This window comes from Balaenoptera musculus, chromosome 1 (assembly GCF_009873245.2).
Source record: "Balaenoptera musculus isolate JJ_BM4_2016_0621 chromosome 1, mBalMus1.pri.v3, whole genome shotgun sequence".
NCBI classification, from domain to species: domain Eukaryota; kingdom Metazoa; phylum Chordata; class Mammalia; order Artiodactyla; family Balaenopteridae; genus Balaenoptera; species Balaenoptera musculus.
Window position 1 is genome coordinate 74,340,567 of NC_045785.1, and position 22,935 is coordinate 74,363,501.

Below are 22,935 nucleotides of genomic sequence, written 5' to 3' on the forward strand. Positions count from 1 at the left end.
GTTAAGAGCTGAGGTTTTTTTCAGGCTCAGTTGCAACTCATCAATGGCTTGTGAAATCAATTTAGTAGGTTGCAACCAGCAATTTTCTAAAAAATAAAATAGAACAGAAAACATCAGGATATATCAAGTATAGTAATGGTATGTTTCATGAAACTTGTTTCAATTACACACAAAAATATGTGTATGTATTGGGCCATGATAGAGAATGTACATTATTTCTCACTGTGGGGTCCTGATTAAAAAATAAAAATTGAAACCTACTTCTATAGATCATTATTTTTTTTTTTTAAGTAGAGGATGACTTCCCAAAGAAAATCTCTTGTTAAACTTCAATAAATATCAGATCTGCTCTGCCTAAAGAAGGAGAAGGGGTGGGGGGAGTTGACTAAAGATCTTCATGGAGAATTCACTCCCATCTTCACACTACAGTGCTCCCCCCGCCCCCCTACACATACATACACTGAGGCACCTCTGAGGAACCCCTGGGAACCTCGCTGACCTAGGTTTGAAAATGACCGCTGTAGAATGGTAGTTCTTTGAAGATTTTTAATCAAGAGCATGGATAAGTCTTATATTTTAAAGCAAAGCTGTATCTGAGTGCTCAGGATGGAATGGAGGTATGTGACGCTCCCCCTGCATCAGAATCACCTGGGCTGACTGCTTGAAATTCAGATTTCTGGTTCCCACCCAGACCTACCAAATGAGAAACTGATGGAGGTACGATCTGGGCATCTCCGGTTTTAACCAGCTCCCTGGGGAATGCTTTAGTAGGGTGAAGTATAGGACCACTGACCTAGGCATGGAGACACCTCTGAAGACCAGCTAAAATTCAGGTGGAAAGTCTAAGGATCTGATGGAGTTGGAGAGATGTAGCCAGGTCAGCGAGGTGGTAAGGAGGAAAACCTGTAAGACTTGATGTATCAACAACTGGATCTAGGAAGTGAGGGAGAGGAAAGAATCCAGGGTGACTGGGTAGCATGGGATTCTGATAACCAAGTGGGAGAGAGAGGAGCGACAGGTTTAGAAGGAAGAGATGGTGATTCAGTTTTAGGCATCGAGCACTTAGAATATCTGTGGCTCCTCCAGGCATAGACGAGTAGAAGGCAGCCAGAAATGTGGGTCAGAACTCTGAGAGCTCCAAATTGAAATGTTAACTTGGGAGTCATTGGCAGTAGGTGGAACTGAAGCCATATGTTCTTTCATTAATAAATACTTACTAGGCAACCACCTGCCATGTGCCAGCCACTAAGAGTGAATGTCTTCCAGATGATTACATTTGAATAACAAATATAACATCCTTCTAGTGCCACGTGATAGGTCAGTTATGTTGATAAGAAGCAATTATTTTTTTATTTTAATGATATTCTATGTTCTTTCTGTACCTGCTTAAGAGACTCACTAGTAGTCCAATTAGATTACCACTGAGCTTTCCTCTAGTAATTCAACTAGTTTCACTGCTGTACTCAAAAACCAGTATCATGAATTCAATACAAGTTTCTAAAGTATAGTGAATCATACACTAGAATATTCAATTAAGTACTGAAATGATATTTAATGACTGCAATTTAAGGTAATCAGAAACATCAAGTTAAGGAATGTCTAACACTTTAGAAGAGACAATTACAACTGAAAATATTGGTGACAAGTGAAATTAAAAATCTTTCAAACTCCCTCGTCAATATTATGCTGAAATAATCTACAACCACCACCCCCCTTATTTGGAACTTTTCAAAATATTTCAAACAATACTCTGGTTAACACCTCATGGCTACATTATATGAAAGAAGATATACTCATTATAGGAAAGAATACCAGTCCACATGGGAGAAGGGCCCCTCACTGCAATGTATTTAAGATAGTTCTTAGCGCAGCGACGGCGGCGGCAGCGGCGGCGGCGGTTGCTATTTGGAGCCGTTGAGACGCCTCTGCCGCAGCTGGTGGCGCGGGTGGCTTGCGTGGACGCGGGCAGAGGCGGCCGGCCCGCCACCGCAGCCTCAGCGCCCGCGGCCCCGGCAGGCGCGTCGGGACACCCCGAGGCATCCTCCCCCTCCCGCCGCCGCGGGAGCCTCGGCTGCCGTCCGCCCTCCCGCATCCCCTCGCAGTCCGCACCGCCACACCTCCTCCCTGTGCTCGGACCCCCGGCCTCGCCCCCGAAACATGACTCGCGATTTCAAACCTGGGGACCTCATCTTCGCCAAGATGAAAGGTTATCCTCATTGGCCAGCTCGAGTAGATGAAGTTCCTGATGGACCTGTAAAACCACCCACAAACAAACTACCCATTTTCTTTTTTGGAACTCATGAGACTGCTTTTTTAGGCCCAAAGGACATATTTCCTTACTCAGAAAATAAGGAAAAGTACGGCAAACCAAATAAACGAAAAGGCTTTAATGAAGGTTTATGGGAGATAGATAACAATCCGAAAGTGACATTTTCAAGTCAACAGGCATCAACTAAACAATCAAATGCGTCATCTGATGTTGAAGTTGAAGAAAAAGAAACTAGTGTTTCAAAAGAAGATACTGACCATGAAGAAAAAGCCAGCAACGAGGATGTGACTAAAGCAGTTGACATAACCACTCCAAAAGCTGCCGGAAGAGGGAGAAAGAGAAAGGCAGAAAAACAAGTAGAAACCGAGGAGGCAGGAGTAGTGACTACAGCAACAGCATCTGTTAATCTAAAAGTGAGTCCTAAAAGAGGACGACCTGCAGCTACAGAAGTCAAGATTCCAAAACCAAGAGGCAGACCCAAAATGGTAAAACAGCCCTGTCCTTCGGAGAGTGACATGGTAACTGAAGAAGACAAAAGTAAGAAAAAAGGGCAAGAGGAAAAACAACTTAAAAAGCAGCTTAAAAAGGATGAAGAGGGCCAGAAGGAAGAAGATAAGCCAAGAAAAGAGCCAGATAAAAAAGAGGGGAAAAAAGAAGTTGAATCAAAAAGGAAAAATTTAGCTAAAACAGGGCTTACATCAACCTCTGATTCTGAAGAGGAAGGAGATGATCAAGAAGGTGAAAAGAAGAGAAAAGGTGGAAGAAACTTTCAGACTGCTCATAGAAGGAATATGCTGAAAGGCCAACATGAGAAAGAAGCAACAGATAGAAAACGCAAGCAAGAGGAACAAATGGAAACTGAGCACCAAACAACATGTAATCTACAGTAATAAAAAATATATCTCATTTTGGGCTCAAAGCATTAATCCAGTTACTGAAAAGAGAATACAAGTGGAGCAAACAAGAGATGAAGATCTTGAGACAGACTCATTGGACTGAATTTCCCCCTCCCCCCCCCTTGATGGAAGAATGTTCCAGATTCTAAATTGAGGACTTCATTAATGGCATTATTACTGTGTTATGATTGTTAAAAAACATTTCCTGTAAGATACACACTACATATTAAGGTCGGCCATCATTCCTGTTAAAAGATTTTTACCAAGCTTAAAATGAAGCTTTGTGTTTGAAAGTTATAATAAGCTCAGATGAAGATGGTGGTTGTACATTATTTCATTTAGAAAATATAAAAATTCATTTTGTTTTGAAGCTAGGTGTTAAACTGGAGTAGCTACTATACCCCCAGAGAATGGGGCAGTTGTGCCCTTCCCTTGACATTCTTTTGTTGTTCAGTTCTTTAGAAGATTAATAATTGTTTTTTAATCCTGAGAGATTAAACAGTAGACTTGTTAAGAAAACAAAAATGAAACTGTAACCAAAATTTTAAAATAAAGTTTTTTTTAAGATAGTTCTTGGGGTTTAGGTGACAGACAAGATGTATAGAAGATTCAGACCTCAAGTTGTATGACTCCTGTTCTTTAAGACTCATACTTTTCTATTCCATCTAGTTAGCCTTATTTTCCTCTGTTTAAAAATTCACACATACAATTAAAAAGAAAACCTGACATGTGAGTGGCACATAAATAAAACATCCATAGCGATAAAAGCAATCACTCACACAGAATAGTCTCACTTTGGCACACGGGCTACTCATTTCATCAAACAAGAGGATATATTTTAAATATGTTCACTCTGTTATTCTTTGTTTTTAGTCCAGGAAAAAGCAGCAGGGCACCAGCAATAATGCTAACCTACTAAGCCACAGGGCTGTCTGATTTACTAAAATAGAAAATTACAAGTCTACATAAAAATCAGGCTAGGAACCTCAGACTATGGAAGCTCTCTTCTTATTTGAAAAGAATTTTAAAAGTAAGATTTTAAAGTTAATAGCTATTCTTGGTTAGAAGTATTACAATGTGTAAGTTACATATTAATAGAATATTCAAGTGAAAATGCTCTTATGATACTAAAGAATTTATTCAATAATTTAAAAATAACACCTCTAGATGTGGTTTGCATTCAAATTCATACTCGTTTACCCACAGTGTTTTAGAAGTCCAATAATTCAGAAAACAGATTGTCACAAATGCGAAAGGAATGAAAATACATACCCTGAGTAAACCTGACTTATTTTTACTGCAGAAAACAAGAAAGACTGAGACACTTCAAATAGATGGTGAGCAGTTAAGCATTCCACAGATGATTCATTTAACACGGTTGTTACTACCACTGTATCTTTTGACTCTAACAACTGCTTTTAGACACTTGTTTCAAATTTGTGGCCAGCTTTGGAAAGTTGAAATTCTTTGCTGCCAAGGGGTTATGAGATAAAATTTAAAGCAGAGGCATACTAGCTAGAACCACAGCCTAGACCTAATTGTAGTGTCTAACTCAGGGCAACAGCTGGAAATCATAAACTGCAACAGTATGAAAACACCATCTCCACCTCCAGATTCCTCTTTAAGCACCGTATGCGTGGACCTACAATACCTCAGTACCTCACTAACTATTATATCAAGGGCTCTCCAGCATCTAAGAAAAGGTGTGAGGTCAGCAGCTCTTTGCCTGGTGTAATCTTAAAGACTGACAGATCCCAGCTAGCCTGCCCAAGGATCTGAACTTCTTTCTGCTGGAGTCACTCCTTTGAATTAGGAAGGCCTGCACCTTACCTAGACACGAACATATTAAGCTGTAGGCATGTAATAATCTACATATCACATAAGCTGTCATCAGCATGGAGCAGGGTTGTGAGGCAATGCAAAAGGGATATCTTTGATGGGGTTGAAAATTTTGAAAAGGGTTGCAGCATGGGACAATGCACAGGGGAGCTGACCTGATTAGGAGACAAGATTCTAGACACCCAGATGGCACAAAATACCATCTTGAGCTCAGAGGAAGGGAACAGGATGTAGGAGACTTGACTTAGAGAGAGTTGGGCCTGGAAGAGTGACAGCATGGTATAGCTCAGGAAGTACAAAGGCCTGACTCAGGGCTACCCCTTTCCGTCCTACGCCCATGGCCGCCATCATTAATCCACCATGTGCTTCTGAGCACAGATATGGCCTGGAAGCCTTCATAGCACATTGCTCAGCCTCGAGCAATCAGCTGGAATTTGCCCTTGAGATGACATCCACTTACCATCCCTATTATAGTAAAAAAAAAAAAAAAAAGAGCATAGGCTAAGGATCAAGCAGACCCAGAGCTGAAATCCTGGTTTATGCCCACAGGCAAATCAGTTCACCTTCCTGAGCCTCCCTCCACTTCTTAGCTATGGAATGAGCATGAAGGATACTGACCTGACAGGATTTTTGGGGAGATTTACTGTGATAATGGGTGGAGAGTGCCTAACACAGAAGACACTCAGAAAATATTCACTCTGACTGCCCAGATGGTGTCGGACACTTCCCCTGCTGTGCTTCCTCAGGCAATTTATGAACACATCTGGTGCGTTGCTGTCGTGTGAAAGTGTGAAAGCTTGCTGAAGTGTGAAAGCTTCGGTCGCTGTCGTAGGCCCACACCTGTGTGTACACGTGTGCACACACACACACACACACAATCTATTACACTCTATCCTATTTTGGCTACCCTGCTACACTGACATCCTCAGAGGAGATCCCTTTCGCACCTTCTTCAGCTTGGGACACCCAGCTGAAGCCACGTGCCATACACATAATAGGTACTTAATAGAAATTTGTTAAATGAAGGAGTAAGCGATCTTGATTCTAATCCAGACCCTGGACTAGAGTAATTTTAAAAGGTCATTCTATGTCTCTGCCCCCAGTTTCTTCACCTGTATATTAAGGGATTTGGACCATAATGACCTGTAAGTTTCCTTCTGGCTCCTACATTGGCTGATGCTGAGTTTCACCTACAGCTTCCTTCTCCACATGCAGATGTGGAGATAGTCTGCTGTAAATACACCCCACTAGTTCTTAAATAGCCAGCTTCTCCAATAACTCATTTTGCGTTTGTTATGCTTTCTGCTACCAAGTGGGGAAAAAAAAGAATCCAAGTGACAAACATCTATAGTTTCAACTTGCCAGGTGTATGAATCAGAGCGCCATTCAGAATCTGTCAAAATACCTTCAACTTGCTACTTTTGATCATATGTAACTTGTCCCTAAGCTTGTTGAAATTGGTATTTACCATAATTTGCTTTAAAGGAATGTAATGTGACACTGTCTTTGTTTTCTAAAGACTTTTTAAAGTTTACTTTGTAATTTAGAAAGCAATGCTAGTCAGAGCACAGTACTCAAATCCCAAGAAAATGGCAATAATTACTGATTAACCTTTTAACTAGCAATACAGTGATGCTAGAGGTGCAAACATAGCCTTGTTTTCTAATTTTCTTTATTCCTCAACTCCTTAGCTGCCCTGCTGCCACCCTCCCCAACCCCCAGCCATGTCCTATTCATCCCAGATGCTCTCCTTTATCCACTTTTCTTCATTTTCTCTCTTTCTTCAGGAATTCTGCTTGTATCCTATTTGTGATATAAGCATTGCTATCCCAGGACTGCATGCATCATCCAACGAAAATTCATTGAGCCCCAAGAGGTGCCAACAATCGTGTTAATTACCCAGGACACAGGTAAATAAGGTGAGACATACTAGCTCTTTCCCAGTTCCTGACTTCATTGGCTCCTTCTCATAGTTCAGCTCCAAGTGTACCCTTTGGAGACCTTTTCCGTTGTGCCATGTAAAGTAGCCCAGCCCAGCCATCCCCTAAAATATTATTCTGTTTGATTTCCTTATATCACTCTCTGCACTTACCTTGTTTATTTGTTGACTGGTTGGTTGCTTCATTTACTAATTGCCCATCATCCCAGTTGGATAGAAAACATGAAAGTGAGGACTTTGCCCATTTAACTCACCTACAAACACCTTTCTTGTATACAGTGCCTTCTAGTTACCTTCTGGAGGTTCTGATTCCAGGAGCCTGGAGTGGGGCCCAAGAATCTGAATGTTTAACAGATGCCTCCAGGGAGTCTCATGCTCAGGGTGAATGTGTGAAGTGCTGGATTTTATACAAACCCGGCTCTTAAAGTTTGATGACCATATCTGCTTACATCCCACTTGGGGATCCTTCCACTGAAAAGGAAAAGTCTCAATTTGGATATACTCTGTGGACTCCTGTGAAATGTAATTTGGTGACAGTGAATGGTGTAGGCCTACAGGAATTTTAAGAAAAGCCATTCTCCATCAGGTTCATATTCAAGAAAAAGAAAATTATTGGTAAAGCACAACCTGCTTAATAACTTAATGAACAAACTATGTAATCAGAAAAAGAAAAAAACCCATTATTTGGAAGCATAGTCTCAGTTTGCATTGAACAAACTTTCAAAGCTTGAGAGAAGGAATATGAGGGAATGGGTGGCTTAAGTATACAGTAAGGATGAAAGGAGAAGAAAGCAAAGTAAGGTTGGAGGACAGAAATAGAATATGTATAACAGATAACAGTGAAAGAGACGATGGACACTGCAAACAAGGAGTGCCAGGAGTACCCTTGCCAGGAGTGCCAAGTACAAGGAGATGCCAACAAAGTATCCTGTAAGAACCTGGAAATGACAGGAAAAAGGTCGTTTTTTTGAGTTCAGCCCTATACCAAAGTCATCTTAAAGAGACATTATAGTTCCCAGACCTGCAACACCTTTTCTGAAATCTGACTGAAGGCACTAACATCTCAGAAGAAAGAATGTCATCAGAGCCAGGGATGTCTAGAACGACTGTATGCAATTCAGAGGGAGAAGAGTTCTTGGTCAAGGTCAGCCTTTCTCATGGCTGGGATGTCTCTATTGTTCCGATTCTGTACAAAAAACAACCTCTAATGGTAACTTGATTTGCCAGGTATTGAGTATCTAAACCTCTTGGTAATTTTATTTCCTCCATCCAAATAAGTACGATGGCATTCTAGTTAATCACACATACACACACACACACCCAATCCAGAGAGAGGGCAGGCCAAAGGGAGGAAGGAAGGAGGCAAACCGGTTGTGGTGCCATGCTTGATTCACATTCTCCCCTCTGCCACCTGATGGCCTGATGGTCTCCTCCTCCTCCTTTGAAAGCAGCTCCCTTGTTACCTCCTGTGTGCAGCTTTCCCCAGACACTCCTCCCAGGCTGAGCCAAATGTCCCCATCCCACATTTCCATAGGCTCTCCACATACTTACTGTCAAATCAGACACCATTAGTAGATTATCCCTCCATCTGGCCAGCTGGGCTGAGAGCACCTGAAGGGCAGAGATGCTGCCATATTCACCTTGGATTCCTGACACCTGATTGGGGCTGGATGCTTAGTAGTTGCTCAGTTTTCAAGGAATCAGGAAAGGAAAGCTGAAATGTCCCTAACCTACTGACCACACACATGACATATAAATATACCAATACCTTGGAGATCAGGCACTGTACCTTGGTGCTGTAATACCAGCAAGCTGGGACAACTCCCTGTGCATTTTTCTCCCAGAGAAACTATAAAGCATGTTATCATAGGTACCTGGGAAACCAAGGACTCCTCTTCTGATTTGGGATGGTTTATTATAATCTAGAACAGAAGAGTCTGAGGTTCTTATTACAGTCCATGTGTTTCCACATTTGGGTTAATCAAACACATTTAAGCCATATAATATCATAGCTTGAAAGAACTCTCTGTTTAAAAGGTTACTTTTACTATCCTATTAATCAAATGAGATTAATAAGTCAAAATGTGTAAATGACAATAAATAATTTATAAATTGTTAATCAGTGAAGACGAAACATCCAAATCACATACATATAGATACTGAGAAAGATTGTTCAAAGTTTAAAGGAGTCTATCTTTGAACTAGAGACCATCCATTTACCTTGGTCCAGGATATTGGGCACATCAAATACCCTAAGTTCAATAAAGGGCAAATAAATAAAGTCTGAGATACTGTCTCACTCAAACTGTGGAACTAAAGACATCGTGATACTCAAATAACAGAAAGCTCATCTTCTTATCCTTTAGCCCCTCTCCCATAGGAAAACATTAAACACTTCCTCTTTCAACATATACCTTTTTATTTTCCTGAAGCAAATGTGTTTATTTATTATTGGGTACAATGACTAATTTGATCTTTTAACCTAATGATATACATATACTGAAGGATTTACTAGTTAGGTAAACTCGGGTAATTTACTTAAACTTGCTAAGCCTTGTTTCTTCATCTGTAAAACAAGACACTAAAATTCCCCTCGTGGGGTTGGTGAGGCCCAGTTAGGAGAACAGATATAAGGCCCTTCAGTGCAGCATTTAGCACAAAGACATCATCGTGATCAGCATCTCTTACTTGTACTGCTTTTGTGATCTGATATTTGGAAAACCTGAAACAGCATTGGTCAGAGGAGCATTGTAACAGCTCGGCTCCTAGCGCCAAACTTCTGGGCTCAAATCCCAGATGTACGCTTGCTTTGGGGTACCCTTGGGTGATTTTTATTTAACCTATTTAACCCACCTGTACCTCAGTTACCTTATCTGTAACATGGAGATAATAAGGACGCCCACCTCCTGGGATCGCTGTAAGGGCTACATGACTGATTATACATAAAATATCCAGATCATTGCTCAGCACTGAGTGAGACATGATGTGTTAGTCATTCCTGCTGTTGACCCTGCTTTCCAGGTTCAAAGATGGTCAGAATCAAACTCCAGAGTGGGAAGATGTGGAAAAATACTAAGAAACTAGAGTTATTTGAGATGCAGTAACTAGTTGCTATTTCCTAAGTAATCCCATAGGGATAATGATTTTTTTCAATAAATTTAGTCTTTATTTTTTAAAATTTAGTCTTTTAGAACATAGCCGTACAGGAGGAACTAAGTGAAAAGACCTGAGTGACAGAAGTAGCCTGCGGTGCCCCATCCATTCAGCACATCTCTGTTACAGCACTAGCAATGCTGCAAATATTTTTCATCTTCATGCCTGTTTTCTCTACTAGACCATATGTACCTCAAGGATTACGACTAGATACAGCCAATTTACTTTTGCATTCCCAGTTCTTAGCAGAGTGCCTGACATAAAGCAGGCACTTAACCAATACTTATTAATGAGTGAGTGATCAAATGAGTGAATTAAAGAATGGTCTAAAGATATATGTAGATATTTGTCCAAGTACAAGAAGATCTTTTCATCCTATCAGAGCAGAATCTGACTCTTGCATCACCAGGTAGGAGCCAACAGCAAACGAGAAGATAAAAGAACAGGAGTGACATCTATAGCCTGGAACCTCAATTTCACAGAACCTAGTTTTCACCGTGTGGAGGTTTTATTATGAATCCTCTCATTTGCTTGGCAATTCTAATTAGCCCAGCCAGAGCTAATGTACTGCATGAGGCCTTTGGCAAAATTGTTTTGCTTTATGTGGATGATATACACCCAACCAACTAAAGTATTTAATGCTTGCTCCCAGTTCAAATAAGATCAAGTCGTCTTCCCATACCTGCACAAATATGTTGTCAATAAATCTAACAAACATTTTTTATAGAGTCATAGACTCTGAGATTCACAAGCGTTCTTACAGTTTGTCCATCTATCCTCCCACGTTGTGTAAGAATCCCTAAGTAGCACTACACATGACAGTCATCTATCAATTACCCAGCACCTCCAGCAAGGGGAAGCCCACCCGTATCACTAGGCAGCCAGCTCCATTGGAGAAGAGCTCTAATTTTTACAAAATTCTTCTGATAATGAGTTAAAATATTCTTTCTCTAATTTCTACCCCTTGATCCTAGCTTTAACTTCCAAACTTCTAAAATATAATTCCTTTTTTTGAACACATAAAATGTTTTAAAATAACTGTTATGTCCTCATTTCTTCTCTTCTTTGGTGACAATTCCAGTTCCTTCATCTGTTCTGGATCCTTTCAAACCCCAGTCACTCTCCAGTAGGTGCTGACTACACTGACAATATTCCTCTCAAAATGTGATGTCCAGATCTGGCCTTAACGGTACCACTGTGGACATCCTTGTATCCAGAGAAAGCAGTACACTTTCTTTCCTAAGCATAGATCCTTCGCATTTCATGAGCATGCCTATGACCACACTTGGGACAATCGTACAGTGTGATGTCCTCGACACGACAGCACTTCTAGTCAGTAAAAACCCTTAGTTCGGGGCTTCCCTGGTGGCGCAGTGGTTGAGAATCTGCCTGCCAATGCAGGGCACACGGGTTCGAGCCCTGGTCTGGGAAGATCCCACATGCCACGGAGCAACTGGGCCCGTGAGCCACAACTACTGAGCCTGCGCGTCTGGAGCCTGTGCTCCGCAACAAGAGAGGCCGCGATAGTGAGAGGCCCGCGCACCGCGATGAAGAGTGGCCCCCGCTTGCCACAACTAAAGAAAGCCCTCGCACAGAAACGAAGACCCAACACAGCCATAAATAAATAAATTAATTAAAAAAAAAAACCCTTAGTTCTTTTTTCCCCCAAACATATATACATATATTGTTTTTAAGATCTTCCTTATCTTTTTGGTTGTATAACTGCAGTGTGTGTGTGTGTGTGTGTGTGCCTGCGTGTGTGTGTTTTGTCTAAACCTAACGACCATATCTATTCTTATAAAGCGCTGTTCTCGCTTGCTTTGGCAGATCATTCTACTCTGTTGACAGCTGTTTGAATAAGGAACCTCCTAACTAACATATTAGCTATTCTCTCTTTTTGCTACCTACATATTTTGACACCTGCAAGTAATGTTTTTTCCATCTTCTCTAAGTCACTGCTACTTTGCTGGGGAAATACAGACCAAGCACAAAGTTCTCTGGCATCCTTGAGATTCTTGCTAGGTTGACATCAAGCCTGTCTCTAATCACCAGGGCTCAGGTGTACCTGTTCAGGTACTGGTGGATCTTCTGACTATTCTATCATCCTGCCCACAGTTCCTCTTGATCACCAGAATATGACGTCCAATTAACAAAGGGCATCTTGACATCCACATATACATACTATCTATAGCATGCTCTTATCCACTCTCCTAGCAACCTTATCACAAATTATAAACTGAGCTAATTTGTTATTTAATTTATATGGTGTTTTATGAGCACCACTTATTTTTTTAATTAAAAATCTATTCTACAATTTTCCTGAGCATGTAAGATTCTTCATCAAACATTAAACTAGTTAAGTTACGCAATATAAATTCATGACTTATCTTCTGACTTCATACAAAACTGCTCATATTTGTAAAATACTCAAAGATCTTGTAAAGGTGGTCAGAAAATGAAATTTAAAATTTTAAAGTTCAAAACTGTTATTTTTTTCCACATATACACTGCATCCTAGGGAAGAATAATAACATTTCATTTACAGTCAACCATAATTGCTCATTTGGGACTTTATTTAGAAAATTAGAACAAAATCTTAAAACCACAGGTCTCAAAATAAAGTCATTTCTGTGCTTTCTAATTGCTTCATTTCATAGGTGAGGAAACTGAGACACAGAGGGGTTAGTAAATCTTACTAGCAAATAATACAATTAAGGCTGATCTATTTAGCAAATTAAAAGCCCTATATTCTTAAGAAAAAAATAATTCTATCCCTGAAAGAAAAACATTTACTTTATCACTTATTTATTTAAAAACTCACTTGATATGAACATAGCACTTTATTTAAAGAAAGACAGAAACTTCCCCCAGGTTGACTCTACATGGTCAGCAGATACGCTTTCCTGCAGGTTCTGAGCCAGGTTGGGGCCAGTTAGGAGAATCTGAGGTCCTTTCCTATTCTAGAAAAAGCCCAAGTGACATCAACTCTGACGGAATTAACAGAGGGTATATGAAATGCCAAACTTAGGCAGGAGTTTCTCATCATAAAACATGGAAACATGGTATATATACATATACATATATATGACACACACACACAAATACTATTCATATCAGTTTTCTGCCACTGAAAAGAAAGGCTGAAATCTAATGGAGGTAACAAGATACAGAAACTGGAGGGTAGTGAGGCTGGGGAGAGTTATGTTCTTATTGGCACAAAAACTAGGGTGAAAACAATCTTATTTGAAGCTGGAAGAAAAATGGTGTGATTCAGAAACGGTAGCCTTACAATACACGTAATTCAGTATTATCACATCTACTTGTGAAATATTCTCCAGGGATGGTTGAACTAGATGGCCTTTGAGGTCCCTCCTGGCATAATAGCATGTGATTTTAAAATTCCCCCTAGAACACCAGAGCTCTATAACACACAGGTCTAACATGTATTGGGGCATAAAGAGCATGAAGCCAACTCCTTGAGAAACGAGTTGCATCCATCTCCTACCAGGGCAGGCTCTGGAGGCTAGGGGGCCAGTGGGGATCCTCAGAGCAAAAGGTATCTGAGGGTGAGGATCACTGTTGCCAACAGCCCTGTGCCAACAGTCTGGTTATTAGCTTTTCTGTACAAATGTTAAGAAATCTGTGCCACCCAGTATCGACGCCAGATCCATCGTGGATTCTTTCATAGGTCATCCTCTTTCACTGTGTACTCTACCATCTCTCATGGTCCCTTTCTCAATGCTGCCAGAACCTGCACTCATACATGGGTTACATGCCATGAGTTCCAGGGAATAGGACCACTGTCCACTCAGTTGTCCAGGCCAGAATTTGGGTGTCATCCCGAAGGACTTTTCCCTTCTCCCACCTTCGCATGCAAACAATCACCAAGTACTGTCAATTCTACCTCATTAATATCTCTCTAATGCATTTGTTTCTTTCCAACCATCCTATGCTTCCCTTAGATCGGATCACCATCATCCCAAGCCTGGGTTAATTTAGTAGCTTTCCAAATGGCCTTCCTGCCTCTATATTCTGCAAAGTGTGGTCAGCGATCTCTATATGAGTCAAGTCTGACAAAGCCGTCTCCTTGTTTAGGACATCTTCAGGACGAGTCCAAAGTCTACAGACTGACCAGCAGGTCCCTGGTGACCTCTCCCTGACTGACCCACCAGCCTCCTTGCTCCCCTCACCCCTTGTTCCTACCTTCTGTGTTACTGGCAGTGCCCTGAACAGGCCATGTCGTCTTTCGTTTCTGGGTCTTTGTCCCTGCAGCTCCCTCTGCTTCCAGCACACTTTAAAGATCCATGGGCCAGTTCCTCACACAATGCCACAGCTTCCAGTACTCAGTTTAATAAAAACAGTGGCTTCCACTTAATATGAGTGGTCTGTTCAAGGCATTTTTATGCATCCAGTCATTGAGTCCTCTCAACAACCCTTTGAGGTAGGGATTATCATGTTCCCCTTTTAGAGATGAGATCACATGATCTCTCAAAGCTGGGTTATGTGCCTCTTCTAAGTGCTCCCAGAGCCCCCTGTGTTTATCATAAAACTTACAATTATCTATTTTCCCAATTTTCTGCACCGCAGACTGCAGGTCCTGAAGGAAAGACATGTCTGATTTTTGGTGGTCTCCTAGATGAAGCTCAGTGAATGACTGCTGAATTAATAAGTGATGACAGTGCTTGGCAATATGGTATAGGGTTAGGAGCACATTCCAGGAGCAATCTGCATTCAGATCTCAGCTCTTCCAATGACTAACTGTGTAACCTTGAGCAAGTTACTTAACTTCTCTGCCTAGAATGGGGATAATGATAATACACAGTTCATGTAAGAGTTAAATAAGCTGATAGCTGTAGAGTGCTTAGATGAGTTCCTGGAACATATAAGGACTATACAAGTGTTTGCTATTATTAGCATTCATGTTAACGAAGAAACTAAAAGCACTTGTAAAATGTAATGAACATCATTAGTTCAACTTTACAGGCAAGAGAAACTAAGATAAAGTGACAATCCTCAAAAATATGCTTGTCCTAGAATTAAACATCACTGCCCAAATACTTGTTACAAAGCATCAAGGAACTAGCTTAAGGATGGATTCCTTACAAAATAATCTCATCAGTAGACTTTTTAAAAAACAACAAAAACAACTAACTAACTAACAAAAACAGCAGATGAATGAGTCGGCTCTAACCAACTCTAAAGAGGAAATGATCTAGAAGTTTCAGAGCACACCACTTACTTACATAAAAGATAAACTCCTACATATGAGGAGCAAATTTATAAGAAAGCTTTTGGGAAATGTTTCCTAAGACTAACTAATGGGACAAGCTCAGATTTGTGAGAATGGTTAGGACCAAAGAAATTCCATTTTACAGGGAAAATTTCCTGAACAATTTACTCACTGACAGTGAAAAAACTTTAATCCTCAGATCTCAACAGGGATTTAATTGTGTGCTCTTAAAAACAAAGCAGATGTCTTATTAAAACAATAATTTGATCTAAGAAAAGATATAACCAAAGGAATAGACACTGTGCCAGGATTTTGTGGAGTAACTGAGTATTACATCCCTTGTTAGGGACAGTGTCTTTGCTTAGAGAATACGGGAATGGAGACCCCATTTGCTGAAACAGTGGCTGGTTTTCACCAAAAGAGACACATAAATACAGAAAAGTTTCATTCAGAGTAGACCCTCTGCTGAGCAATCCAAAGCCTTGGTCCTCACGTCCGTGACCCATTTAAATACTCACTGGAATTTCCTTGTGAAGAAACAGCAACCAGAACTTTTACTATAAACGTTATCCTTCAGTTCTCAACAATGATCCATTCTTTGCCAATGCTTGGCAATGAAAATAATACAGTATTCATTGAGGTTCCTATCTTTTCTTTCTAGATCCCAAGTCAAAAATGAATTCCTGAAACTCCATTTCCCATTTTTGTGATGGAGATTAAATCCTACTTAAAATGTAGCATAATCATGAAATTCTTTATTTGCCTGAGAGGTTTGGAAGAACAACCAAGGGTGCCTTATGACAGATAATGTTTGTTTTATTCATTAATTTAATAAAAAATTTTTGTAACAACAAAACCCCATTACAACTAAAAATCTGGAGAGTCCTTAGATTTCACTGAAGTGTCTCTTTGTTTCTCACTCTCTTTCCTTCACACACTCCATCCACATGGTTACACAGGTGAGGTTCCTGGCATACCTGATTCTACTCCTGACCAAAATTGGTTCCTTTGAAACACCTGACCCAGACTGGACCAATCAAAATTCCATCCATAGACCCCAGCTTCTGGCCAGATGTGAATGGTCTAAGGTTTGGCATCTGATTTCAGGCTGGGCCAGTTGAGTCCCATCCCAGAGAATATGTCAATAGGAGAGAGAGACCTTGATATACACACATAGGAGCTACTGGCTGCTATATTTTGCACAATCTAGATAGAAGTAGCTGGACAATAAAAAGCAGTTTGCAGAGGGAGATAAGAATAAAATAAGCACATAGGAGAAACTCAGATGAAAAGGGAATAGAATTCCTGGAGAACACAGGGCTTTCCAAGACCTGGTTCCAGGCCATTCCTTAGGTCTGGTGATCTACACATTCTTGGTTCTATGGCACTCCTGTTCCTCTCTTTTTCACTTCAGCTGACATGAGTTGGTCCTGTTTTTGCAATTAAGAGGATAGTTAATAAATGAATGGAACTCTAAATTTAAGCATAGGGCCAGAAACTGAAATATATAGTTTCTTCCAGATATTTCATAACCACCACAATCAGATCAATCATTTGCTGTAATTTTGGAGTCACAGACAAAAGGAGTTCAGTCATTGGTCAAAAGCCAAAAAGTTCCCAAAGAGTTTGGGATGGGGGGAACATAATGTATGGCCACACAAGTGGTTTTAGTGATGTAAATAAACTTGCAGAAATTATTTTCCTACATTTCCTATAGCTTCATAAGTTAGAGCTTTGAAGAGATGTATTAAAGAAATGCACTTAAGTATATTAGTTTTCATTTCTATAAAATGCAAAGTATTCGTGCAGATTTTACACCTCATCAGTCTGTTTATTCATAGCACTCTTACAAACCTGTCATTTAAAAAAATTATCTGTTGGGGCTTCCCTGGTGGCGCAGTGGTTGAGAATCTGCCTGTCAATGCAGGGGACACGGGTTCGAGCCCTGGTCTGGGAGGATCGCACATGCCGCGGAGCAACTAGGCCCGTGAGCCACAACTGCTGAGCCTGCGCATCTGGAGCCTGTGCTCCGCAACAAGAGAGGCTGCGATAGTGAGAGGCCCGCGCACCGCAATGAAGAGTGGCCCCCACTTGCCGCAACTAGAGAAAGCCCTCGCACAGAAACGAAGACCCAACACAGCCAAAAATAAATTAATTAATTAATTTTAAAAAATTATCTGTTAAAGCACTTCTGAGTAAGCACATTTTTTCTTTATGCAGGTAAATGAGAGTAGACTTGGGAGTTCCTTTTAGAAGTAGAAGATAATAATAACAGTCCTATGTTTGAATTTCAAGTTCAATATCACATTTGGCATGAATATCAAAATCTTCCAGCGGTGCTGCTTTGTTCACAGGGAGGTTTTTCTTGTTTGAGCCTTCTTTCGTAAGACTCTTGGAGAAGGTCAAAGAAAAAAAAAAAAGATTCGCCACATGTTGAGACATGGAGGAGCTAGGACGCAGGCAACGAAAACCACCCAATAAGCAAGGCTTTGGCCCCTATAAGCCTTATGGCCAAGCAGCTTCATCCTTTCCTTAAAAGATGAGCTCTAAAAGGAGGGGACCAAGTGCTGACGAGGAAGTAAACTCCTGTCTCAGTCTTCACATCACTAAAAGGAACTCAAGCTTAGGGTGTGTGTCAGGGATGAGCCAGAAGTTCAGTGCCTATGGAGGCTCTTCTTAACTCCTGCCTTCATCCTCACATTTAAAGCTGCCTTTTTGCTTTCAGCACATCCTCTTTCACGCTCCACACAGCTACCCCTCAATCTCTTGGCTGCCGCCCTCAGCCTTTGTCTGAGTCAGAGGAGTGGGGGCGGGGGTGACCCATCCTTAGACACAGGAGTAACTTCCTAGGCCTGGAGAGTGGAAGCTTCTTTCTGCAACCATCTTCCAAACAAACTCGGTTTTTGATTGTGATTTCTTCTCTCCGGTGGTGTTAAAACACTTTAACAAAGAACTGGGTTCTTATGAAGCAAGAAAGCAGGAGGAAGGCTATGTCAGTCATAAAAGTGTGTTGGTCTAAACTTCTCCAGGCTGGAGGGGCAGTGGGTCCGTTTTACACTTTTATGTTTCAACACAGGTGGTCTTACTGCTAGGGAGAGAGACTGTGTGAAAACTCCACGTCTGCTGGACCTTGGCAGAGACTTGCTGGTGGATTTTAGTGGTTAGAACCCCAGTCTACACTAAGAGCATCGCTTTTCTAAAGAGACATAAGCATTTCCAAGTTCCTTCACCTGAACATGGCCTTCTATAAAGAAAGTAAGTAGCTCAATTATCCTCTTCTGGAAGATCAAAAGTCAGTGAAGCTTTAGGGCTATTTCTGGAACCCACCAAACTGCTCCTATCTTGGGCTTTTTCTCTTGCTGCTGCCAGCTCTGTCTGGGTGGACCCTCTCTGATCAGTACTGGGCTCAGCCCTCACTGCATCAGGGGTTCTATTCAGGCACCACATCAGCAGAGAAACTTCCAGGACCACCCCTCTCCCCGCCGCCAGCCTTTGCCCTGCCACTCTTTATCCCTTCCCTGCCACTCTTTATCCCTTCCCCTGCTTTATTTTTCATCAGAGAGCTTCACACTATTTGAGATAATATTCTGATTTATTTATGGTTCACGTCCACTAGAATGTAAGTTCACAAAGGTAGGTACTTTGTCTTTTTATCACTGTATTCCCAAGGCCTAAATAGGGCCTGGCCCATAACGGCCCTCAATAAAGGCTATTTGGATGAATGAATGGGAATGGAAGCCAAGTCTCTCCATTTCTAGCTCCCTGTCAGCTTTGATTTACTCTGTGCTTTCTGCCCTTGGTTTGCTGACAGGAGTTGGGAGATGGATAGCTGTTACCCTTTCACACGTCTTGTGCTAAAGCAGGAACACTTCATTTAAAGGTATGTGAATTATATAAACCTGGTATTGATGGAAAGCATGAGAAGAAAGAATACTGCACCGTTTGTGGGAGTGCGGTTTGATATAATCCACTGGAGGACAATTTAGAAATATCTAACAAAATTTTAAACAGGTATTTTCTTGACCTGTTAATTCTCAAATAATATAGTCCACAAAATAGTCCCACAAATCCTCGGAGACGTATATACAAGGTGCTCACTGCAGCATTATTGATAAGGGTGAAAAATTAGTAGTCCGTAAAATACCAACAATTCAGTGTGGAATATAACGTAATCTTATATAGTCACCAAAGAGAATTAGGTACATATGTTGATACTGACATGACCAAAAAAAACCCAAAAAAACAAAAAAACAAATCCAAGATATTATGGTCAAGGGAACAAAGCAAGCTAGAGAACTATTATGAGTATCAAGAACACCTTTCTGTACAAAAATCATCACTATATGTGTGTATCACACACTTTTATTTGCAGGGAAAATGTCTCCAAGACGACACATCAAACTGTTAACAGTGGTGCTGACTGCTCCAAAGACAGGGCTGAGTGGGACTTTCACTTTCTAAATATAATATATTTATGTCATGTGTACATTTTAGCGACAAGCAAATGCCACATTCCTAATAACAAAAATAATAAAGGTTTTAAACATCATTTAAATTCTGGAGCTGGAGCACTTTAATATTGATAAAATTATTTACATTCTGAGCTCTCATCGCCGACATTCAGATTAACAAATTCTATCACCTCTCTAGGCTTTATGTATTCCTGACCCATAAAATGAGGCTACTGCTCAGGGTTATTGGGCAGCTAAATCAAAATGATGGCAAGAGTTTTAAAAACATTTTAAATTCCAAGAAGGCATTATGTATATTGTTTAAGCTTCTTGTTAGCATGCTATCATTTTTCCAGGTGAAGAAATTTGGGCGGAGAGAAATTAAATTTCCCCCGTAGATTGCAGAACTAGAATCAAATGCTCTGACGTTAAACCCCCGCTTCATCCTGTGCATTACCCTGAGAGAAGGTAGGTGAATAGACTCTGTAGACTATGATTCCCTCCAAGGTGAAAGGGACTGGGTCTAGTCAGGAGCAGTAATAAGCACCTTTGGAACTATAAAATAAAATACAACTGCAGCGAAAAAAGCCCCCGTATGTTTCTTTTCCTGCAAAGTATGTTGGTCCATCTTCACCAAGGCCAATTAATCTTTTGAATTATGCTCAAATAAATGCTTTTATGCACCTAAAACCAGAGCAGTTTAGGAAAACTTCTTCAGAATAAATATTCAGGATTTTAAAAAAGAAAATGTAGGTCTTGATTCAAACATGCATTTACCTGGAGGAAAAATAAGACTTGGAAAAAAGCAGGGACACTGATTCCACCAAATTGCAGAAAGGGATACTTCAGTCACTGGGAAGTTTCTGAAGGTTTGCTTGTTGTGGCACTGCTACCGTTATATACAAACAGGGTGTACAAACAAGTGGGTGGGACATGTCTTACCTGTCCCACCCAGCCATCGTCCCGTAAGTTACAACTCTTGCCAAGGCTTCAAATAAGAGGGCTCACTTCTAAATAAGGTGTGTGGGCTCCAATTCCCTCAGCTTCAAGCAAGCACTTTTTTTTTTTTTTTTTTTTTTTTGTCTGTACTGTGCGGCTTGTGGGACCTTAGTTCCCTGACCGGGGATTGAACCCGGGCCCTCAGCAGTGAAAGTGCAGAGTCCTAACCACTGGACCGCCAGGGAATTCCCTCAAGCAAGCGAAATTTTTTTTTCAATGTTTAACCATTCTTATATTTGTAGAATTATCCCAGTGTGATTTTTTTTATTATTCTTCCAGATTTAATTCACCAGAAATATATTTTAAAAAATTTTTAATCTGTATGTAGTGGGTATGATCTTGATGTACAAACTCAATTGTGACAGAAATATCACAGTTTTTATTACTTTTAAATCAATTTACTTCCAACGTCAAGCACATATGCCCCTAGGTTGGCAGAAAATTCACTGTCAGTTATTCTTGAGTCCCCTTCCTATTACTAAGGTAGTATAAAGTTTCTGGGGTCTTACGAAGTACCAAGGCATTGGAGGAAACCCTTGTCATCAGTCATCTCTGCTCCCCAGCTGCTCCCAAGCCACCTATTCTTCAATCCTACATCCCTGTGCTGCCATTTTCCCCAGAGGTTTTACTGCTTTCTAGAATATGCCAGAGCACACAGTACAGGTCCCTGATGTTTTAGGGAATTATAAATCTTTCTTTCTTACCAGTTCAAGGGAACTTCTTCTTGGCTTTCCTCTAAGGAAAAACTGGTCTCCACCATGAAAATACTTAAACTGATCTCTCCAGTGGAGTTTTTGCAAAAGAGGAGTGATAACTGTTCAAAAATCCTTGAGGCTGCAAATTACAAATCATAAAGCTTGGGGCTGAGTGGGGTGTGGGGAAGAGTAGCTATAAAGAACAGCAACATAATTTGATAACATGAACTGTGACATTTTGCATGTCTTCCATGCTTCATAACAGTTTAAACAGGACAAAAATATCATTCCTTCTCAGAATTTGGAAGAACTTCTTGCTAAAACCATCTGAGCTTCATACCTTTTCAGAGAATAGCTCTTTTACAAGTGTTTCAATTTATTACATGGTTATTGGTACATTCAGATTTTCTGCTTTTTCTTTTTTTTTTGAATTTTATTTTTTTTATACAGCAGGTTCTTATTAGTTATCTATTTTATACATATTAGTGTATATATGTCAATCCCAATCTCCCAGTTCATCCCACCACCACCACCCCGCCTTCCCCCCTTGGTGTCCATACGTTTGTTCTCTACATCTGTATCTCTATTTCTGCCTAAGCAAGCAAATTTTAATCAGTGTTACAAAGTTCTATCAATTTCCCACTACTATGGGTCTAAAAACCAAATTTGAGATAGTATGTTTATTGATCATAAAAGACTGTCAAAAAGACTTCCCAGATAAATTTTCCTAAGTGTTAAAACAGGCATTTTAAAGATGTTTCAGCTATGTAACTGAAACAGTAGACAACTACCAATTACACTGCTCCTCGACATTAGTTTTAAATGATAATTATTATTCCTCTCTTCCTTGGGAGTATCATCCATGTCTCAAGGCAGGAAAAGCCTGTCTTCTTAAAGATTTCTTTGCTTGGATAATTCAGATCAACAAACATTTCTTGAGCCCAACTGTGTGTAGTTCACAGTACAATATAAAGACGAACAAGATAGAGGCACCACTCCCTGCCTCAAAGGCGTTCACCCGACACTCAGAATTAAGGCTAGGGACTTCCCTGGTGGTCCAGTGGTAAAGAATCCACCTTCCAATGCAGGGGATGCGGGTTCGATACCTGGTGGTGGAACTAAGATCCCACATGCGGCGGAGCAACTAAGCCCGTGTGCCACAACTACTGAGCCCACGTGCTCTGGAGCCCTCACGCCACAACTAGAGAGAAGCCCGCAGGCCACAACAAAGAGCAGTGAAACCCGCGCCGCAATGAAAGATCCCACGTGCCACAACTAAGACCCGATGCAGCCAAAAAAATAAAGAAAATAAAGAAATAAAATAAAGAAATATTAAAAGAAAAAAATAATTAAGGCTAGAGATGCTAGGCCTAATTTGCACTTCCTTGAAAGTTGCAGTCCTATTAGAGAATCACAAAACGCAATATTGCAGAACCCCGTGCAATTTTTATCTTCAAGATGCTA

The 22,935-nt window shown here is 40.6% G+C and overlaps 2 protein-coding genes across 3 annotated transcripts in view; one reads left to right on the forward strand and one right to left on the reverse strand.

The window, feature by feature from the left end:
- Window positions 1–22,935, reverse strand: part of LPAR3 (lysophosphatidic acid receptor 3) — a 74,551-nt gene that overhangs the window by 8,890 nt on the left and 42,726 nt on the right. The window lies entirely within an intron of this gene.
- On the forward strand, window positions 1,871–3,727 carry LOC118882834 (PC4 and SFRS1-interacting protein-like). The gene has a single exon (XM_036829188.1). It carries the CDS (start codon window positions 2,158–2,160, stop codon window positions 3,157–3,159), a length of 1,002 nt encoding a protein of 333 aa, XP_036685083.1. The 5' UTR covers window positions 1,871–2,157; the 3' UTR covers window positions 3,160–3,727.